Source organism: Bos mutus, chromosome 11 (assembly GCF_027580195.1).
Source record: "Bos mutus isolate GX-2022 chromosome 11, NWIPB_WYAK_1.1, whole genome shotgun sequence".
NCBI classification, from domain to species: domain Eukaryota; kingdom Metazoa; phylum Chordata; class Mammalia; order Artiodactyla; family Bovidae; genus Bos; species Bos mutus.
The window spans coordinates 37,526,129-37,547,255 of record NC_091627.1 but is presented as its reverse complement, the minus strand read 5'-3'; the positions used below and the strand labels follow the sequence as shown (position 1 = coordinate 37,547,255).

Here is a 21,127-nt window from a genome sequence, read left to right as displayed (position 1 = left end):
CGACTTCCAAGGAATCATTGTTTAGAATTTACTGTGCAAAAGGAATTGGTGAGATGCTGGGCTAAACACTGTTCAGGATAAGAGAAATATGAGACATTCTTATCTTAGTTTTCCAGAAGCTTATAATCCAGCTGAGGTGATAGGACTGAAAAATAACTATAACATAAGATAGTATGTAATACAGCTAAGCAAGATTTGCAGAGAAGTATCACCACGAGAGGAGGACATTTCAAGCTAGCTTGATCAGGAAATGGTTCAGAGAAAAAGTGGGACTTGACTGAATTTGGGCTGTGAAGGAAGCACCTTTATGAGCGAAGGTGGGAAAAGGCAGGGGGCACGGGAGTTTTAGGCGAAGGTCCACATCTGGGGACAATCCTGGGCCCAAGGTTAGGCTGGGTTGGGAGGAACAGGGGAGAGAGGTTGAGTCTGGGCTGCCTGACATCATTAGCAAGTCACTGAGGGCAATGAGAAGTGGGGTTCCATGATTAAACTAGCACTGTGGGGATATCAGCTAGGTCCTATGGACAAAGGCATCATCTCCTGGAGCAGGGAGAGCTGGTAGATGGTGCAGACTTGCCAGATTTAATGTAACAGGAATGAAGAGCTGCCCCTGAGGAGGAAGGCACACGTGGGGGTGATGACTTGACTGTCAGGGCAGGTGAGGGAGGGATGAGTGACATGGTGAGGTTCTGTGTCTGCAGTGCTGGGGGAAAGAGGACTGCATTGGCTAGTAGGGAGAGAGCTATACTTTCACCGATTTCCCATGGAAATGCTGTACATACTGTCTTAAGTCCAGGTGATCTGGGTGGAGGTCATGACTCAAGTCCTCAGAGGGGCCAGTTGTTGATGAGGTTGTCTGTGTGCAACTCTGGAGAACCTGCGGGCTCCCCGATGTCTCCTGGGGTGAGGGAGAAGGCGGCCGAGCTCCTGTGTGTCTCTCACAGTGCAGGGTCTGCGACTCTCGCTGGAAGCCGTGCCAATTTCCTCCTGACTCCACTGGGAGGTTTTCGAAGTTTCAGAGTCGAGGTGGACATCTGGCCATCCAGCATCATTTTTATCCTGTTCTCAATAGCAATCTTCTTAAAGTTCATCCCTCCCCAACACCTTGTCCCTGTGGTCCAAGGGGACACCCTCCAGACCTGGCTCTAGGAGGTGGTGAGTAATCCAGAGATGCAACCCACCTAATATTTCCAGGCAAGTGTGTGGTTCAGGAATACCACTGCAACCCAATTTAGAATTTGTGTTGAGCCACTGGGGAAGGGGTCTCTCTGGCTCTTTCCCCCTGGATTTGAACCTGAGAGGATGTAAGGCTGAGGTGACTGTGGGCATCAAGTCACCATGTGGCTCCTGGGAATCAAGTCAACACCACCAAGAGAGCACAGGCTGTCTTTTAAGTATTTACTTTAAAACTATTTTGGCATGAAGAGTGCACTGCCTGAGTGCAGGTTAGATTCTGTGACATCCTACGGCCTACTAGCTGGCATTTGAAGTACCTCATCAGAAACCTGCCCTTCACAGGGAGTTGCTGAAGCCCTTTATATAATTTATCAGTGAAATGAGTGATGTGGAAGCACATGGGTGACCAGAAAGACCCTGCTCTCCTCTGCCCTCTGTCTGGTCAGATTATAGACATGCCGCCAGCCTGATGACTGCCGTCCTGGCAACCTGGCTCTTCTGGTCCTGCACACCCCTTTCCCAGAGATTGGCGATGGGAGCTCCCCTCAGAGTGAAGCTTTCAAGCAGATGCTCATTGGAAGATCCGAAGACAGAGTGGGGCACTGCAGAGCTCAGGTTCTGCAGGGAAAGGAAATCATTTTCCTTCTATCCTTCTGGGTTCTTGAAATATAAGACAGATTAACAAGAGGAGAATAATCAAAAACTGATTAGCATGTATCATCCCTCCTGTATTCATGGAGATACCCAGGGAAAACTGAGTAACTCCCTGAGGTGGCTTAGAATCCAGGCTGAAATACCACTTAATTGAAAGGGGAGAGTGAATGGTGATCAGGAAAGATGAATGGGACCTTGGAATGGATGGGGGTGGTGGGGGGTGGGGAGTATGGCCTTTTGTGACAAAGCGTGTGGGTGTGTTCTCTCCTCTCCTGTGACAAGTCAGTCAGTTTGATCAAACTGCCAGGGAGGGCATTTATGGAGACTGAGTTCCTTTCAGAGGATCTCTTTAGGTAGAAAAGGGGAGTTAGAGACAGCCCTTCCCTGTATTTGCTATTTTTCAAGTTCCTACAACTGAAAATAATCAACATACCAACGTGGTCTATTTGGGGTAGCATGCCCTGAGCTCCTATATGCCTATATTGGGGTGGGCATATTCTGCTACCCTTAAGTCCCACAACTTTTGTGTCCGTTGGCCAAGTATGTTTTTATGCACTTGTCAGGCTTTGGTAAAAGGTTTGTCTCCCTAGTTCCAGACTCCCTGACAGTGGAGGAGCAATGAGTAGAGTCCCACTTGCCTCTTACAGCTGCTGAGGTGGATATTTCCCATTGACCCCTATTCTTGTGGAATGACCACATTCCCTTCAGGCTGAACTGAGAGATGGAGGAAGAGAATGTTCTGAGGACATTCACTGAGCCCTGAATTCGGCTGTGGCCCCTGGACTTTTTCAAGAATGAAGGCATTATATCCCCTTTTTGCTCTGGCATTTTGTTTCAAACATCTGTGAAAGAGAGTCCTAACTGATCAGCTCTTCCCCAACAGGACACACAGTGAGCCTGTAACAACATGGCACCCAGTCAGTCATCCCTGCACGAAGAGAAGTCCAACACACATGTAAACGCTTTGAATTCATTCCACTTTATTCTGGGATGGATACTAGAGACCACAACTCACAAACATACCAGTGAACATTGAAAACTAAGGCCATTCTGTGAGTTATTTTTAAAACCTAGTGTTTTGCACATAATGATCTTTTTTAAAAAGTGAATTACCAAAACCAAGATTTCTCTTCTGAAATAAGAATATAAGGTCGGCACAAGACAACTTTAGGGCCATATCTAATCTGAAGCTCATCATGTGACAAGAGCATCTTTGTTTTCTACAACATAAATCACAGCCCTGAGGCAACCGCTGCCCTCAGCATCAAGTTCTCTTTTCCAGATGTCATCATAAAGTAGTACTGCCCACAGGGACCAGTGTTCTATAAACCATGTTTCTCCCAGTGAATAGCAGAGAGACTTTTACCTAAGAGACACACTGCAGGATTCTTGGAACAGGAAAAAGAAAGGGACCTGTAACTAAGGCACTGAAAGCACATTATTTATATAAAGAAATGTAAACAATTTAATACCAACAGGCTCCCTCCATTAGTCTCTGTTATAAAAGTGCACAAGGGCAGCACGGCCAGGCGCTTGAAGTCCGGGTGAGATGGGAACGTCTCCCTGGAGTCTCGGCTGCCGACGGTCAACAACGTCTGACCTGGGGCTGTGGACGTAACTCATTTCAAAGTGACTCAAGAGGAAGCTGTGTTTTAGTAGCATGACAAACAAGGAGAGGATTTTACGAAGAGCTTTAAATTATGGGCTCTGACGTTTATTTTTCTTTCGGTCTTCCACCATGTTCTTCCCCTGAATTTTACAATTCCTTTGGCTTGTTTCATCAGAGAGGCCTGGTGGGAAAACTTGCAGCCTCATCAGTGCCCTTCCTTGTAGGTTCCTATTTTAAGTGTAATAAACCACACTCGCTGTATTGAAAACGTTTCCGAATGGGAACGATGTGACAAGTGGACACACAGCACTGTAAATATTTCAAACTCCACTGAGTTTACTTTTGATGGACTGAAAGGGCTTTAAGATGAAGGCGAGGGCCCATATGCAGCCAGACAAGGGGCTGCTGAGTCCAGAGTGAGGGTGGCAGGTGGGGAGGGGCTCCTTCCTGGGCCAAGCAGGACCGAAGCTGCATTAACCTCTACTTGACACTACTACTAATCTCTACTTGCTATCCGTTTTAGAGTCCAAACCATGGACCATATATTTCTTTAAAGAAGAGAAGAAAAAGTTGGGTAGGAAAACAAATAATTACAATTTTAAAAGAAGCCTTATTGCAACCCCCTCCCCGCCCCCCCTAAAAAACACAAACAAAACACACCCTCCCAAACACACAGAAAAAACACCCCAAAAGGCAACTTTTTTCTTTTTAAAGTTACCATTTCTAAGTCTTAGAGCAAGTACAATGTCTCAGTTTCTGGGCTTATGAGTTCTGGGCACTAAAAAAGGAGCTTGCATTTTATCATAAAATATGTTTGTATTTTTTTTAAGACCAAAAGAAATCATGTTTTAAAAAGGAAGAGTTCCCCCTTTACAGGTCTCAGAGGGTTAAAGAGGACCTGCCATTAAAGCCAGAGGAGCCATGAGAAGCTTGGAGGAAGGGTTAACCGCCTACATTACAAACACCTGTAGGGTAGAAAGTGCGGCCTCTCTCTCTCACCCAGGACAAAGGCAATCCTGATTGCTAAACTATTTCTAGTTTCCAAATATAGCCAGAAGAAGTCTGAGAAAGACCTAAATTAAAAACTTCTTTTACTGGGGGTTGGGAGAGAAGGTTTAAAAAACTAACCACCTTAAAAACCACTGAAGAGCTGGGTCTGGAGCAGATGTGGGTAGTAACAAATCAGAAGCCCCAGCAGTAGGGAAAACAGCCTTGGGGGAGGAGTTAAATAGGCTGGGCCTTCCTTAGAGGCACAAGTTAGAACTCTCCAAGTGAGGGTGGTGTGCTGACAGAGGGCTGCTCAACCAGGACCTTCCGGAAGAGTCTGCCTGGTAAGTCCAGCTCACAGCGTGCTTGCCTTTCCTGGCCATGCCTGTGTCTGCTGTTCACTGGATGGAAATCACCGTCCAGCAAAATAAGACGTCATTAAGGAGAAAGCACTTGTGCCAAGAGTATACCAAGCTAGAAAGAGTGTTTGAGGCTGGTTCAGCACAAGACTTTTAATTGCCCCATCTTTTCTGCTACTCTGACCAGCATTCCCATTAGGACAAAATAAATAAATAAAATTTAAAAAGTAATTGCAAGGCTCCAGTGGAGTGGAAACCTCGACCACATGCTTTTTTTTTTTTTCTTTTGCCTCAGAAGGAGATTGGTACTGTTGGCTTGCTGGATTTTCCACTGACTCCAAACGACAGGAATATTTAGGAGAACAATTGGTTAAAAGTGGGCTTAAATTTTACTAGTGAAAGAAGAAGCCTGAGACTAAAAAAGAGATCCCTATCATTAAGAAAGGATTCATTTTTGTGACCATTTTGATTTTAATAAAATTTGTCAAGGCTACAAGGGTTGAATAATTTAGGTTAAACCATTACGGCCCTGTCTGCAAGTGTTTTTGTTTTTTTAGTGGCAGAGGTTAGACACATATGCACATGTAGAAAATACAATAACCTTCCTTTTTGTGGCAGGTTTTAAAGAAATATTTCAACCGAGACACAACTTCAAAAGTGAGTTTCTGACGGCAATACCAGACTGTTCTCAAAAAGGTAAGTGACTTTGATGTATACCATTGTTAATGCAGAAAAGCGACACCTGCCAACAAGCTGTAATGAAACAAGTGCTAAATATGCAAAGGTACACAGAAGTGAAGAACTAAATTGTTTGAAGTCCGAGCTTTAAAAATTTAAACTAAGGGTTCTGAGTGGAGAGCCTGTGGTTGCTCCCTGAGACTCGTCTAGGTCTTATTTTCTGCGTGAGAAAAGGGCACCGGTGGTTTTCTGATGTCTCGGTCAGTGCAAGGCTAAATGCTAAGGTTTCATGAATAATGAAGGGCTTCCTATCAAAATGTTTGTTCGGCTTAAGGAGAAGGGGTTTCTGTCTTCTGGTCTTAAGGAAGGATGCGAGGGTTTGATTGGCATAGAAAGGGGTGCAGGGACAGCGCCGAGAGCGAGCTGGGAGGAAGGCCCCTCACCCCACAGTCAAGTGCCAGCACTGGATCTGGGCTGGTGCTCAGGAGCGTCAGCTCTGCCTCTGGGGAATCTGTCAGGAAGCAGGACGACCTGTGAGATCTGTGTGTACCTTGACTGCTAACAGCCTGATGATTGTTTACTAATACTCCGGCCTGCGATAATTTTGCCGCCATCGCTCCCTGCTACACAGTGTTGAAATTACATTCAGAGATTTAAAAAAAAAAAAAAATCGTGTGTGTAGCAATATTGTTCCACAAAACTAAGTGCAAAATATCTTTAACAAATAATGACGGTTGTAAGAAATATTTGACACAGTCATGCAAAAATGCATCTCCATTTACAAAGGCTTAGAACATTTCCGAAATACGCCCTAGGCTTTTCCGCCCTGAACCTTAAACATCTTACTCATTTTTCTTTGCGTTTAAATGTGGCTGTTTGTGTAAGAGGCGGTAACATGCAAGTTCGAGGATCTCCAGTCCACCAAATATTCTCTCCTGCAGCACGAAGATGACAATGATGATGATAAAATACCACCGGACAAGACTGTACAGGTAGATGAACAGGCACATTGTGGGGCTGAACAGGGTCCAGTAGAGGATGGAGAGAAATTTGACCACCATGACCCTGAGCTCTGACTTGCAAGGAGGAACGACCGTCTGCCCCGTGAAGGAAAAATTCTTCTCCCCTTGATAGAAGGAGCGCAGCCTCTCTTCTTTCTCCTCCCACCGCTTGTGGCACCAGAGCTGGAGGTCCTCCTTCGACTCGGGGAGGGTGTTCACGGGGTACCGGTGGACGTGGAAGTGGATCTCCTTGGGAAAGTCCCCGAGGAGGAGGTGCTTCTCCGTCTGGGGAATGTTGTGAGGGTACGCCACCGTGATGTCATGGACGGCATCAAGGTTCTTACCTAGGTTTTGGAAAAGATAAAAATACAGATGGAGTAAAGATCCATCTGGACAACAATGCTGATTCACACTGAAAGCAGGGGAAAAAAAATCAGTACAGAGTGAACCAAGATGAACAAACAAGGGCTATAAATACCTGTGTTCCTGGGCTCTTGCGTCAATATTTACCAGTCACTTAGTTTTTTATCTGCTTGTTAATTACCACAAAGACCTTTAGAAAGAAATTATCTTTGTTCCTAGAAATAGGAATCTGCCATTCAAGAATTAAATAAATAAGCACCTTAAATTAGATTTGAGATAGGAATTAAAGAACACAGCTCTTCTCCACCAACAGGATTCACTGTTTAGAGATCTCCTATCAATAGACATCCTCTCTCCAAATAAAAAACTTTCTTACTTTTGACCCAACATCACTACAAAGGCTATTGGAAAGAAAAACTCCGTGTCAGAGTTGATACAGTGGTCAGACACACCTGAAAACTTCCATGACTTTTTAATTTCTAGAAATTAAAAAGTGTGAAGTCGAATTCAGAGACTGAATGAGACCCTGATTTAGTATGCCATCATCCTTAAAAATTTCATTGTTTAGATACTGCGCGGTTAAGTGTTTTCAGCAAAGTCATATGCCAGGTGTTGGAGATGGAGAAGTGAACCAAAAAATGCCAATCCCTAATTTCACTCCAGAGCTCACAGCAGAATCAGGGAGACGGGCAAGCAGAGTCTCCTAAAGGGGAGCCATGGCAGGTGAACCTCCCAGCAGAGAGCACTGGAGGGCTGAAGGCACTAAACCAGGCTGGAGGCATTCAGTGAAGGCCCTCACTGTCAACACTGAGAATGAGAACTCAAGCCTGTAGGTGACAGAGAAGCACCTTAAGTGGTAGAGAACCTCTTAAGGATTTTAAATAGACAAGGAACCAGAATGTTTCATCTGAGCAGGGGTTAGCTTGAGAGCAGTAACAAGAATAGTTTGGAGAGGACCAGGGGCTAGCTTGAGAGCAGTAACAAGAATAGTTTGGAGAGGACCAGGGGCAAAGAGGTTGGAAGAGTAGTTTGGTCATCACAAGGCAAGAAATGAAGAGGAGGTAGGGACTAAAGGAAGTGGCGTGTTAAAACAAATCACAAGGAAGGACTGACCTGACAGAGTGCTCAACTGGAGGGGGTGGAATGAGCCCAGGTTTATTTCTGTTTGGGGTTCTTGAATGGACTGAGGGAAGAGGGAATCTCTGAGATTAGAAATGTGACCAGAGTGCCATCTTTAAAGAATCAAGAGGATCACCCATGGAATCCTGTAAGAGGCCCAGGAAGGTTAAGTTTTTGGCCCAAGGACACACAGCGTGTTGATGCATAATCTCTGAATGTTGCTTTCTTCCGTACCAAGTTATCTTCAGTGACAGACTTTTGATGTGAACTCTTGATTCATCACAGGACTCTATGATGTAGGCAAAATTAACCTGTGGTGGAAATCAGAACCGTAGTTGCCTGTGGGGGTGGGGACTGGTGGGAAGGGAGCATGAGGAAATTCTCGGGGGCGGGGGCAGAGACATTCTGTATCTTGATTAAGAGTTTGGATTCCATGAAATGGTACATTTAAGATCTGTGCAGTTTCACTCACTCCAAATTTTACCTCAGTCTTAAGAACAACAAAGATATGAAGCAAATTCCCCACCATAATATCACCATGTTTCCCCTTCCTCCTGAACCATTAGGTTGTGCTCAATTTCTCTGTAATGTTGGCAGTCAGTCTCCTCTCCTCTGTGATTTACTTTAGGGAAAGGACTAGGTTTCAATCTGGTTTCAGAACTATCTTATAAAATACTCAGCCCTTAAGAGCTATGTCATAAGAAATGAGAATACCCGTATCAACAAGGTTTACACTCAGAACTGGAGGGAAGTCCTTTCGGGACGCTGTGCGCTGTTTACCTGGCGGCAGAGGAGGCAATGAAAGGTTGGTGGAGGCAACTCCAGTGCACTCATACCTGGTGGCCTGGGAGAAAAAAGGCCAGGCCTGTTCGGCTTCAGAGGAGGGAAACGGGTCCTGTGGTGAGGAACCACAGGAAGATGGTTTTTAACGGCTGTCAAGAGGTGATGTGTCCACTGTTTGAGAAAAGGCTGGTTGACTCCCACCTAGTGGGCTGTAGCAGGAACCTATCCACAGGAAGGAAGGCTGTCTGGTCAAGCACCCAAAGACCAATTCTCAATGGTACAGTGAGCACGATACATCCACCAAGATGGTAATATGTCTTACCTGTTAACCTCACCTGCATTACAAATTGATCAACCTTTTGTCAATTCAACATTAATCATGATTACCCTGCTCTGTATTGATCAAACTTTTCCTTGACAAGTGAGTTTAATGTTTTAGTGCCTCCTCTACCTGCAGACCTCAGAGCCTGTTCATCGATGCCCACCAACCAGAACCATACTCCATAATCCAATTTATTAACACAAATTGGTAGCAAAGTATATAGAATACATACTATATAGTAGTAAGAAACTGAAGATGCCCCTTTCTGCATTCCTCTTAGCAATCTGTAAGGTAGGAGGTGTGTGTGTACATGCAGACAAGTGTCTGCTCAAAATACAGCAAGTTTGGGGACAGAGATGGTACCATTTACAGAAATGTTCTGTGAAAAAATTTCTAGATTTATTGTAGTGCAGAGCACGAGGGCTGTGGAGGCAGACTGCTTGGGTTCAAATCCTAGCTCTGCTTCATAGTAAGTGAATGAATTCATCTCTGTGGCTTATTTATTAGTTCCTAGATCTATAAATTACCTCATAGGGTTGTTGTGAGGAATAAATGAGATAAGTAAAAACACAAAACAGGATCTGATATGTAGTAAGCGCTCAACAAATGTTAGCTGCTGTGGCTGTTACTGAATCATATCGTTAGCATGTTGGGCTCTAATGTGAATTTAGCTTTGAGTAAAAAGCAGAGACATTACTTTGTCAACAAAGGTCCATCTAGTCAAGGCTATGGTTTTTCCAGTGGTCAGGTATGGATGCGAGAGTTGGACTATAAAGAAAGCTGAGCTCTGAAGAATTGATGCTTTTGAACTGTGGTATTGGAGAAGACTCTTGAGAGTCCTTTGGACAGCAAGGAGATCCAACCAGTCCATCCTAAAGGAAATCAGTCTTGGGTGTTTATTGGAAGGACTGATATTGAAGCTGAAACTCCAATACTTTGGCCACCTGATGCGAAGAGCTGACTCATTTGAAAAGACCCTGATGGTGGGAAAGATTGAGGGCAGGAGAAGGGGACGACAGAGGATGAGATGGTTGGATGGCATCACCGACTCAATGAACATGAGTTTGGGCAAGCTCCGGGAGTTGGTGATGGACAGGGAGGCCTGGCGTGCTGCGGTTCATGGGGTCGCAAAGAGCTGGACACGACTGAGGGACTGAACTGAACTGAGTCCACAGATGCCAGCATGGATAGTGGGGGAAATACTGCATTCAAGCATCTTCTTTAAACCGCTGTCCAGGGCACTGCTCTTCTGGGCCCTGAAGACACCAATTACAGACCGCATGTCTTCCACATAAGACAAATGTTCAAACTATTATTTCACAAAGTGGCCAAGGACACTGCTCTGCCTCAAATATTTCAGACTCTTTCCCTGAAATATTTTATCTCAGCTTTATTCAATGACCAGCTCAAATTCTAAGGGTTCTAAGAAGAGTTTCCGTATGTATTCAGGCCAAGTGGTCTTGCCTGCAGTGAGTGCTTAAGACATATGTTTTGATGTGCTCATTTGGGCATTCACCCGCCATCCTGCAGGACAGTATGAGAAGCTCACGAGAACCCAGTGTCCCAGGAAAACAAGAATCTTAAGGGCAGGACCATGTCTTTGACTCCTTAGAACCTTAGTAACTAACATACTGCCCTGCACTTAAAAAAACACATATTTTACCAATATCTATAGTCTATCTATCTTCTCATCTAAAGATATAGGAGGGAATTATCATGCCTTCTGCATGAGGCTGTGTAAACAATTCAGTGAACTTTTATACACAAGGCTCTTTGCATAAGACTGGCACATGGGAAGTTCTTAAATGTTAGCATCCACTACAACTTCTATATTCAGTTAATGAGACTAACTTCCTCCACTGGATCTTTTTGCAACTTGGTTCTGTGAATTCTTGGTTCTGAAAGAATTACAACAATCTTGGATGAGGGTGTTGGGAGATCACCTTACAAAAAGGCAATATTCCAGAAGTTTCTATAAGTTGCTTGTTTGGAATTTAGAGCTGTGGAATGATAGAACTCAACATTATTAAAATAGTATTATAATAGTATTTAAATGCTATTTATATTTAATAGTATTTAAAATACTACTAAGATATTATTTTAATTATGTTGAGTTCTATCAACATAATACTGCTAAGAAAAGAGATTACTTTTCACACCATTTGTTCAAGACCTCCTGCCCTGGGGCCTCTAGCCCAGGGGAGTCCTTACTACCAGACAAGGCATCTTCCTCCCAGGGGCGGGCAGGCTTGCAGAGCTTGGTTCGTATATAAGTGATAATAATGAAATGGATAGTCAAAAGTTGAGATGTGCCTTTATTTCATTTACCAATTTATAATAGCTAAAATAATGCATAATAGATTGAGATAAGTTCCTGCAATGACAAAGAAGTTACACTACCTTTAAATTTTCTGGTATGAGAACAAGAGACTTTTTAGTATGTGAATCATGATGGTTGGTTGCCATCAGTAAAAGCCATTTTTAGAAGACTATTGCTTTTTAGACAGTTTAAATTAAAAATCTAGATGCTCCATCTGGGCTAGATGCTCTCTGCCTACATGGGGCTTAGAAAATGGATCTGCTCTGTTTCTGATGCTGTGTCTACTGGACAGTTTCATACTTCAGTATAATTTTGAAAAGCAACCATTCTGTTTGAAGAACAACACTCAGCTGGGTCCAGAGATGTTTGTTCTCTAGAACACAAAAAGCACTTGCTTGATATTCCAAGTCTTAATTTTTAGTCTCAGACTGAGACTGGGGGAATTCTTAATACTTCAGTTGTGTTTAACCAATAGAAGTTTAAAAGGCATGCCTGGACTTCACGAGTGTCCTATGCAGAAGAGCGGTTCTCCCCGAATAGCAAGGGAGCCGATGATTATCCGCAGAGCTCTACTCACCAGGAATGGGGGAGGGCCAAGTCTTTACACATCTGTATGTTTAAAATGAAAGAGCCAAGAGAAGAAATCCCATTTTGCCCAGATTCAATTATATAGTTCAGTGGCAGAACAATAGAAATGTTATTTTTATTTCTATTTTAATCCAAAGTGATCTTTAATGGGGCTTCTCCTATAGCTCAGCTGGTAAAGAATCTGCCTGCAATGCAGATGACCCCGATTCAATTTCTGGGTCAGGAAGACCCGCTGGAGAAGGGATAGGCTACCCACTCCAGTATTCTTGGGCTTCCCTGGTGGCTCAGATGGTAAAGAATCTGCCAGCAGTGCGGGAGACCTGGGTTCGATCCCTGGGTTGTGAAGATCCCCTGAAGAAGGGCTGCTGCTGCAGCTGCTAAGTCGCTTCAGTTGTGTCCGACTCTGTTCGACCCCAGAGACGGCAGCCCACCAGGCTCCCCCGTCCCTGGGATTCTCCAGGCAAGAACACTGGAGTGGGTTGCCATTTCCTTCTCCAATGCATGAAAGTGAAAAGTGAAAAGGGAAGTGTCTGACTCCTAGCGACCCCATGGACTACAGCCTAACGGGCTCCTCCGTCCATGGGATTTTCCAGGCAAGAGTACTGAAGTGGGGTGCCATTGCCTTCTCTGCTGGAGAAGGGAAAGGCTACTTATTTCAGTTTTCTGTCCTGGAGAATTCCATGGACTGGATAGTCATGGGGTCACAAAGAGTTGGACAACTTTAATGAAGTTGATAACAACTGAAGTGTTTTTTCTTTCCCTATACCATAATCAAATGTATACAAAATATACAAAAATTTAGAATTTAATTTTAATGCCTGCTTTTAAAAAATTATACACACACTTTCTATTAGATCTAGATCCATAAATCTACCTATATGTATTGGAGAGTTTTCAATAAAGCAGCTTGTCGTCTAAGATGCGTTTGTGTTAAAATGCTGAGGTCACTGGTTTTGTGCACTACTTTATTAGATTGAAAAAAACAGGATAAAAGTGGGAGTTAGTAACTAAGCAGTCATTCACTGTGCCACTTTGATACTGAATAGTACATGGCTAAAAATAAGCATGACAGACTGACACTAGTCAGTACACTTTGAAGAACAGCTTTGAATGGACAGATTTGGATATATTTAGACAAAAAATACCAATAAAGAAGAAATCTTTCAGCTTCAAAATAATGGGGCATGCATGAATCACTTAAAACCAACTAGTATTAAGGCTCAAACAGTACCATTTTGTTAGAGAAAACATTACTGTTCCCTCCTAGGAACATTATTCATTTTTCCTTGTACAAATTGGATGCATATGGAACAAAAGGTGGTGTCAGGAGGCTTCCAGCCCTGCCTCTTATCAGCTCTATGACTTGGCAAGTTCACAAGAAGCCTCATCTGTAAATGCAAATGAAAACAGTAGCGACCCTCATAGGGTTTTGTGAAGATCAGTTGGGAACAAGACTGCAGGAGGCCTACAGAAGGGCTTGGCAGGTGTGTGCTCAAACTCTGTTATTGCTCCACGTGGGAAGATCACTGACAGCACCTGCTTGGTTTAGGCTGCTATCCATTACCTTCCATTTTCCTCTAGATTTCCTCTTTCTTTGGGAGACAGACAAGTCTCTTGTAGAGACACTGAGGTCTACTGTCTAATATTCTGTCCACTCCTCTCCCCGGTAGAGCAGTAAAGTCATTCAGGGGCTGACCTTGGCTCTCCAGGTAAGTCCAAGCATATCAAGCCAAGTGCATCAAGGTCCCAATTTATCTCCTGATACATTTTCTTTTCCAACCTAATAACTCATCTCTTGGACATTTTAAACTCAGCATAGAAACTGAATCCTCTGATGGCATTTAGAATTAGAAGCTGATGACATGTGCTCTAGGATCACTGGTCTCTTGTCCCAGGTTGCTGTTACAGTTTTTAATAAGCTGAAGTTAGTGTCTACTCTTTTTCTAAGAAAGAACCATTCTGCACTTAAAAAGCAACCTTCAGCTGAAAGATGACACTAAAAATGGTATCCCTGTGAATAATCATGCTTATCCAGGAATTCAGCTCTTACCTACAATTTTAGGGAGACATATTTTCACTTTCTTGTCCTAAATCTGTTGAACTTTTTGTTTTCTGTGTAAATGCATGAATCTGTTCAATTACAAATCTCTATCTTCTGACAGAACTTCAAAACAAGTTTTATTTTCTAGGTACAATGGGAACCTGTTGACATTTTCCATAATTCAACAATATTGGTGCATTAGAAGATCATTAAGGCGAGATATGAATAACAGTATAGCACTTGCTGAGGACAGACAGACGTACATACACTCATATGCACACATGTATATAAAACATGTGCCTCAAAAAAAGATTCAGAAACTTTCAAAAATGAGATCATACTGTATATACTGTTTTATAACTGTTACGTGTACTTTCCACTCATGCCACTATAATTTTCTAAAATATCATTTTATAGATGTGTATACAACATTAAAAATTACTTTATCAGATATTTGTTTTCACATAATATTAAACATCAATATTTAAACAGGTATCTTTGTAACTAATAATAAAGATTTTATACGGTAAATTCCAGTAATTTAACTTGCTGGATCAAAGAATATGAATAGGCTTTTCCCTCATATGGGAAACTGACCCCCAGAAAGGTCAGTTTAATAAAAACACACAAGAAATGTATGATGGTGCTTTCTTTTTCATGCTACTAATGCTTGCAATTGCTACTTTTAGAAAGTTGCCAAAATATGTCATTTTTGTTTTAATTTGTATGTCTTTGGTTAGATAAAACAACGTAACACTGGGTACATACTCTAGGGTTTTCCCTATAGGTTTTGGGATTCAGTGATTTGTTATCTTACGGATTTGTAAGACCTCTTTATACATGCTTTAAATCTTTTATACCAGTGTTGGTCATCTGACACTCGTGCTTCCCTGGTCACTGATGGGTTTATTTTGTTGCCGTCTATGAAATGTAGCTTTACGTCTTTTCTAGTCAATTCGCAAAACTTGTTCTCTACCATGGATTATTAATACTCTGTATCCTTTGTTGCAAACAGTTTTATAAATCCGTTATCTGTTGCTATTATTTATGGCATGCTTTCAATATGTGTGGGTGTCTGTGTCTATACAAGTTCATTATTTTTTCTGTTATAGCTTTTAGATTCCTATCTTTTGTCTTTCCGGCCCCTAGACTGTTTGTATACTTTGTAGTTTTCTACAAGATGAAAAAACATTTTTCATTTAATTTTATAACCCACCTTTACTTTCTTTCAAGACATTTGTTTTTCTAGCATCCTTTATTAAATAACTCTTTTTTCTACTATTTTGAAATACCACTTGGTCATATATTAGATTCTCAAATATACAGCTATCCAGTCTCCTTTCTCTCTTTTGCTCCAATGAGCTGTGTTTATTCCTTTCCTTAGTTACATAATATGTAATAAAGCAAATCTTTCTTTTTCACACTGTATTGGGCTCCTGCTAGCACCTATTTTGCAATATAAATTTAAGAGCAACCAGGTAAATAACCCTGCCAATTAAGGGGACTTAAGAGACAGGAGTGCAATCCTTGGGTTGGGAAGATCCCCTGGAGGAGGGCATGACAACCAACTCCAGTATTCTTTCCTGGAGAATCCCCATAGACAGAGGAGTCTGGTGGGCTACAGTCCATAGGGTCTCAAAGGGTTGGACACAACTGAAGCAAATTAACACACACAATTCTAACACAAAAAACCACCCCCCTCTCAACTTATCCTGAAATTGCATTTGCATTATATTTACATTATACTTTTGAAAGAAATGGTCTTTCTTTCAAAAGTGAGAGTTGGACTATAAAGAAAGCTGAGCGCTGCAGAATTGATGCTTTTGAGCTGTGGTGTTGGAGAAGACTCTTGAGAGTCCCTTGGACTGCAAGGAGATCCAACCAGTCCATCCTAAAGGAAATAAGTCCTGAATATTCATGGGAAGGACTGATGCTGAAACTGAAACCCCAGTACTTTGGCTACCTGATGTGAAGAACTGACTCATTGAAAAAGACCCTGATGCTGAGAAAGATTGAAGGCAGGAGGAGAAGGGGACGACAGAGGATGGGATGATTGGATGGTATCACTGACTCAATGGACATGAATTTGAGCAAGCTCTGGGAGTTGAAGGAAAGGGAAGCCTGGCCTGTTGCAGTCCATGGGGTTGCAAAGAGTTGAACATGACTGAGCAACTGAACTGAACTTTAAAAGAACTGATGCTTTTATATTGTTTTTTCAAGAAAAATGTATTTCCATTGTCTTAAATCTTAGTTTATCTTCCAACACGACTTCAGGTTTCTTAACAAAACTTTTGTGACTTTCTTTAAAATTTATTCCTAAATAATTTCATAATTCTTTGGACTACTGTGGATGGGATATATGTTCCTACTTCATGCTTTTAGGCAATCACTGCTTGTTGTTCAGTCATTAAGTCCTGTCCGACTCTTTGTGACCCCAAGGACTGTAGCAAGCTGAACTTCTGTGTCCTTCACTATCTCCCGGAGTTTGCTCAAACTCATGTCCATTGAGTGGGTTACTCTCTCTAACCATCTCATCCTCTACTGCCCCCTCCTCCTGCCCTCAGTCTTTCCCAGCATCAGGTTCTTTTCCAATGAGTTGGCTCTTCACATCAGGTGGCCAAAGTATTGGAGTTTCAGTTTCAGCATCAGTCCTTCCAAAGAATATTCAGGGTTGACTTCCTGTAGGATTGACTGGTTGGATCTCCTTGCAGTCCAGGTGACTCTCAAGATCTTTTCCAGCACCACAGTTCAAAAGCATCAATTCTTCGGTGCTCAGCTTTCTTTACAGTCCAACTCTCACATCCATGCATGACTGCTGGAAAAACCGTAGCTCTGACTATATGGACCTTGTCAGCAGAGTGATGTCTCTGCTTTTTAATATATGTTGTCTAAGTTTGTCATAGCTTACTTTCCAAGGAACAAGCATCTTTTAATTTCATGGCAGTCGTCACAGTCTGCAGTGGTTTTAGAGGTCAAGAAAATAAAATCTGTCACTATTTCCACATTTTCTCCTTCTATGTGGTGGGACCGGATGCCATGATCTTAAGATTTCTGAATGCTGAGTTTTAAGCCAGCTTTCTCACTCTCCTCTTTAACCCTCATCAAGAGGCTCTTAAGTTCCTCTTCACTTTCTGCTATCACAGTGGTATCATCTGTATATCTGAGATTGTTGCTATTTCTCCTGGCAATCTTGATTCCAGCCTGTGATACATCTAGCCGGACATGTCACATGATGTACTCTCCACAGAAGTTAAATAAGCAGGGTGACAACAAACAGCCTTGTCATACTCCTTTTCCAATTTTGAATCAGTTTTTTGTTTCCATGTCTGGTTCCAACTGTTGCTTCTTGACCTGCACACAGGCTCCTCAGGAGGCAGGTGAGACGGTCTGGTATTCCCATCTCTTTAAGAATTTCCCACAGATTGTTGTGTTCCACACAGTTCAAGGCTTTAGTCAATGAAGCAGATGTTTTTCTGGAATTCTCTTGCCTTTTTTTTTTTTTTTATGATCGAGCGGATGCTGGCAATTTGATCTCTGGTTCCTCTGCCTTTTCTAAATCCAGCTTGTACATCATGAAGTTCTCGGTTCACGCACTTCTTTGGCATTGCCTTTCTTTGGGATTGGAATGAAAACTGACCTTTTCCAGTCCTGCAGCCACTGCTGAGTTTTCCAAATTTGCTGGCATATTGAGTGCAGCAGTTTAACAGCATCATCTTTTAGGATTTGAAATAGCTCAGCTGGAATTCCATCACTTCTACTTACATTGCTTACAGTAATGCTTCCTAAGGCCCACTTGATTTCACACTTCAGGATGTCTGGCTCTAGGTGAGCGACCACACCATCATGGTTATATTGGTTCCTGAGATGCTTTTTGTATAGTTCTGTGTATTCTTGCCACCTCTTCTTAAATCTCTTCTGCTTCTGTTAGGTCCTTGCCATTTCTGTCCTTTATTGTGCCCGTCCTTGTATGTAATGTTCCCTTGATATTTCCAATTTTCTTGAAGAGATTTCTAGTCTTTACCATTCTATTGTTTTTCTCTGTTTAGAATACAGAAAGTCAATTGTTTGTGTATATTTATCTTATTTGTAGCCATCTTAACATCATAAAATTAAGTCTAGTTGATTTTTACTAGACTCTGACTTTCTAGATTTTCTATCAGCAGCAAAAACATAGCTTTATGTTCAATTTTCTCATCTTTACGGTCTTTTCTCAGTGCTTTCACTAGCATTTGCTTAATAATAAAAAGCACAGATCTGACATTAACTAAAATGTGGGTTTAAATGCTTTAGCATATCAGATACTGTTGAGTTTTGGAAACATAGTACTACATTTAAATAACTTCTGTTTTTTAATAATTTTTATTATGAATGCTTTATCAAGAATGAAAAAGAGAATCAATGGGATATAGTTAAATTTTGAATGCCTTCCCTAAACATTTTAGCATTCTAGCAAAATTCACCAAAAATAAATAGTCAAAGAATAAACAAATGCAAAAACTAGGTATTTGATGAATAAAAGATTAAACTCTATGAAGGAGATTAAGGGGGAAAGAGAGCATACGTATTTCAGATCACAGATAGCAAACGAAGCAAAATCACAAATACAGAAGAGATTAAAACAACTCTAACAATGTCAGTCTACACATGAGATAATATATTAATAAAAAAAACCACAGTAGCGGATCCATGTACATATATACTATACTTTGTGCTTCAAATCTGATTGGTGAAAATTTGTGTTTGGTTCAAAAATTGTAAAATATCATTAGTCAGTCTATTTTGAACAGAATGCAAGCTCTTCTTGCTATGTACTAAGGACAAAGAGCATGGGTGCTAATTTTACAGGCAGCCAATGTAGCTCATGCGCTGGGTCTCCTTAGCCCTCAGGATTTTAGTATAGAATTTACAGAGCAAACATAGACAGCGAGGGATAAAACCACACCGTGCTATGATGGGAAAAGGACGAGTTCTAGTTTCAAACTGTTTTCATTCCCAGGATCTACTAAGCATAACTGCTACTTACACTGGTGCATCTGTAGATTGTGTTTTTGATGACACAGACTTATTTTGCCTATTCTTTCAAAACTTCATACTCTTTGTTTTCATTATTCTTTAAAAAACAAAAAAACATGTGCTAGAATGTTTAGAGAAGGCATTCAAAATTCAATGCAAAAAAAAAACAAGAGCAATATAATTTATCATACTGTTGGATTCAACAAATTTGTTTAGATGTTCCAAAGCCCATGGACATGAATCAATACTGGATTAAAAGATCAGAAATGTTAGCATATGCATACTCTACTAATTTGCTAGTGTTTGAATTAAATGAGATCGGACACAACACATTATTATAGTCTCTGTGCTCTGAGGTTAGGATTGAAGATGCCTAATGATGCACTTGGACATTACTATGTATTATGTGTGTATGTGCTTAAGTCGCTCAGTTGTGTCTGACTCTTTGAGACTCCATGGACCATCAGACTCTTTTATCCATGTATTGAGTGCTTACTAAGTGCCAGGCATAACTGATTCAACAGTAGGACCAAAAGCTGTAGGCATTTGGGATATACTGGTGGACAAAAGGAAGACCCTTCCCTTGTGGCATTTATCAGGACAACACTTTTGTGGTGGTATCCCTCTTTAGCAGTTGTGGAAACTGAGGCACAAAGAAGTGTCACTTGTTGAAGATCAGTTAGTAGAAATCATTGTGGCTGATTACAAAGCCTTTCCACTATGCCGTTCTACCTTCTATGAACTGCACATTAAGAACAGTAGGTGCAGAACCAGACTGACCTGGTTTGTACCCAGGCACAGTCTTATTAGCCATGTGACCTTGAACAAGCTACTTAACCTCCCTGGGCCTCAGGCTCCTCACCTGCAATCTGGGAATAATGCTTCCTTGGAGGGCTCGAAGAAACAAAACATATCTGTCAGCCAGTCTGTAAAGGCAGTACTTAGTAAGGGCGTCAGTTCCACAAAAATGAAAGATCCTGGTGTTTTCCTCTAGTCTTGCACTGTATTATTCTCAAGTATATCATTCACATATTCTGATTAACAGTCTTGCTGTAGTTTTATACAAAGTATAAATGATTAGATCGTGTATACATTTCTGTTATATACTCCTCAGTTCAGTTCAATTCAGTCGCTCAGTCGTGTCCGACTCTGCGACTCCATGAATTGCAGCACGCCAGGCCTCCCTGTCCATCACCAACTCCCGGAGTTCACTCAAACTCACGTCCATCGAGTTGGTGATGCCATCCAGCCATCTCATCCTCTGTCGTCCCCTTCTCCTCCTGCCCCCAATCCCTCCCAGCATCAGAGTCTTTTCCAATGAGTCAACTCTTTGCATGAGGTGGCCAAAGTACTGGAGTTTCAGCTTTAGTATCATTCCTTCCAAAGAACACCCAGGATTGATCTCCTTTAGAATGGACTGGTTGGATCTCCTTGCAGGCCAAGGGACTCTCAAGAGTCTTCTCCAACACCACAGTTCAAAAGCATCAATTCTTGGCACTCAGCTTTTTTGACAGTCCAACTCTCACATCCATACATGACCACTGGAAAAACCACAGCCTTGACTAGATGGACCTCTGTTGGCAAAGTAATGTCTCTGCTTTTCAATATGCTATATACGTTGGTCATAACTTTCCTTTCAAGGAGTGTCTTTTAATTTCATGGCTGCAGTCACCATCTGCAGTGATTTTAGAGCCCAAAAAATAAAGTCTGACACTGTTTCCACTGTTTCCCCATCTATTTCCCATGAAGGGATAGGACCAGATGCCATGATTTTGTTTTCTGAATGTTGAGCTTTAAGTCAAATTTTTCACTCTCCTCTTTCACTTTCATCAAGAGGCTCTTTAGTTCCTCTTCACTTTCTGCCATAAGGGTGGTGTCATCTGCATATATGAGGTTACTGATATTTCTCCCAGCGATCTTGATTCCAGCTTGTGCTTCTTCCAGCCCAGCGTTGCTCATGATGTACTCTGCATGTAAGTTAAATAAGCAGGGTGACAATATACAGCCTTGACATACTCCTTTTCCTATTTGGAACCAGTCTGTTGTTCCATGTCCAGTTCTAACTATATACTCCTGCTGCTGCTGCTAAGTCGCTTCAGTCGTGTCCGACTCTG

The 21,127-nt window shown here is 41.9% G+C and overlaps 1 protein-coding gene across 3 annotated transcripts in view; it reads right to left on the bottom strand.

The window, feature by feature from the left end:
* Positions 1–2,794: 2,794 nt before the first annotated feature.
* Positions 2,795–21,127, bottom strand: part of LCLAT1 (lysocardiolipin acyltransferase 1) — a 195,415-nt gene continuing 177,082 nt past the window's right edge. For all 3 annotated transcript variants that reach the window (XM_070379313.1, XM_005893608.2, XM_070379314.1), the window contains one exon: positions 2,795–6,808. In XM_070379313.1, coding sequence (XP_070235414.1) covers positions 6,306–6,808 — 503 coding nt within the window. In that variant the 3' untranslated portion in view covers positions 2,795–6,305. The remainder of the gene's footprint in view (positions 6,809–21,127) is intronic.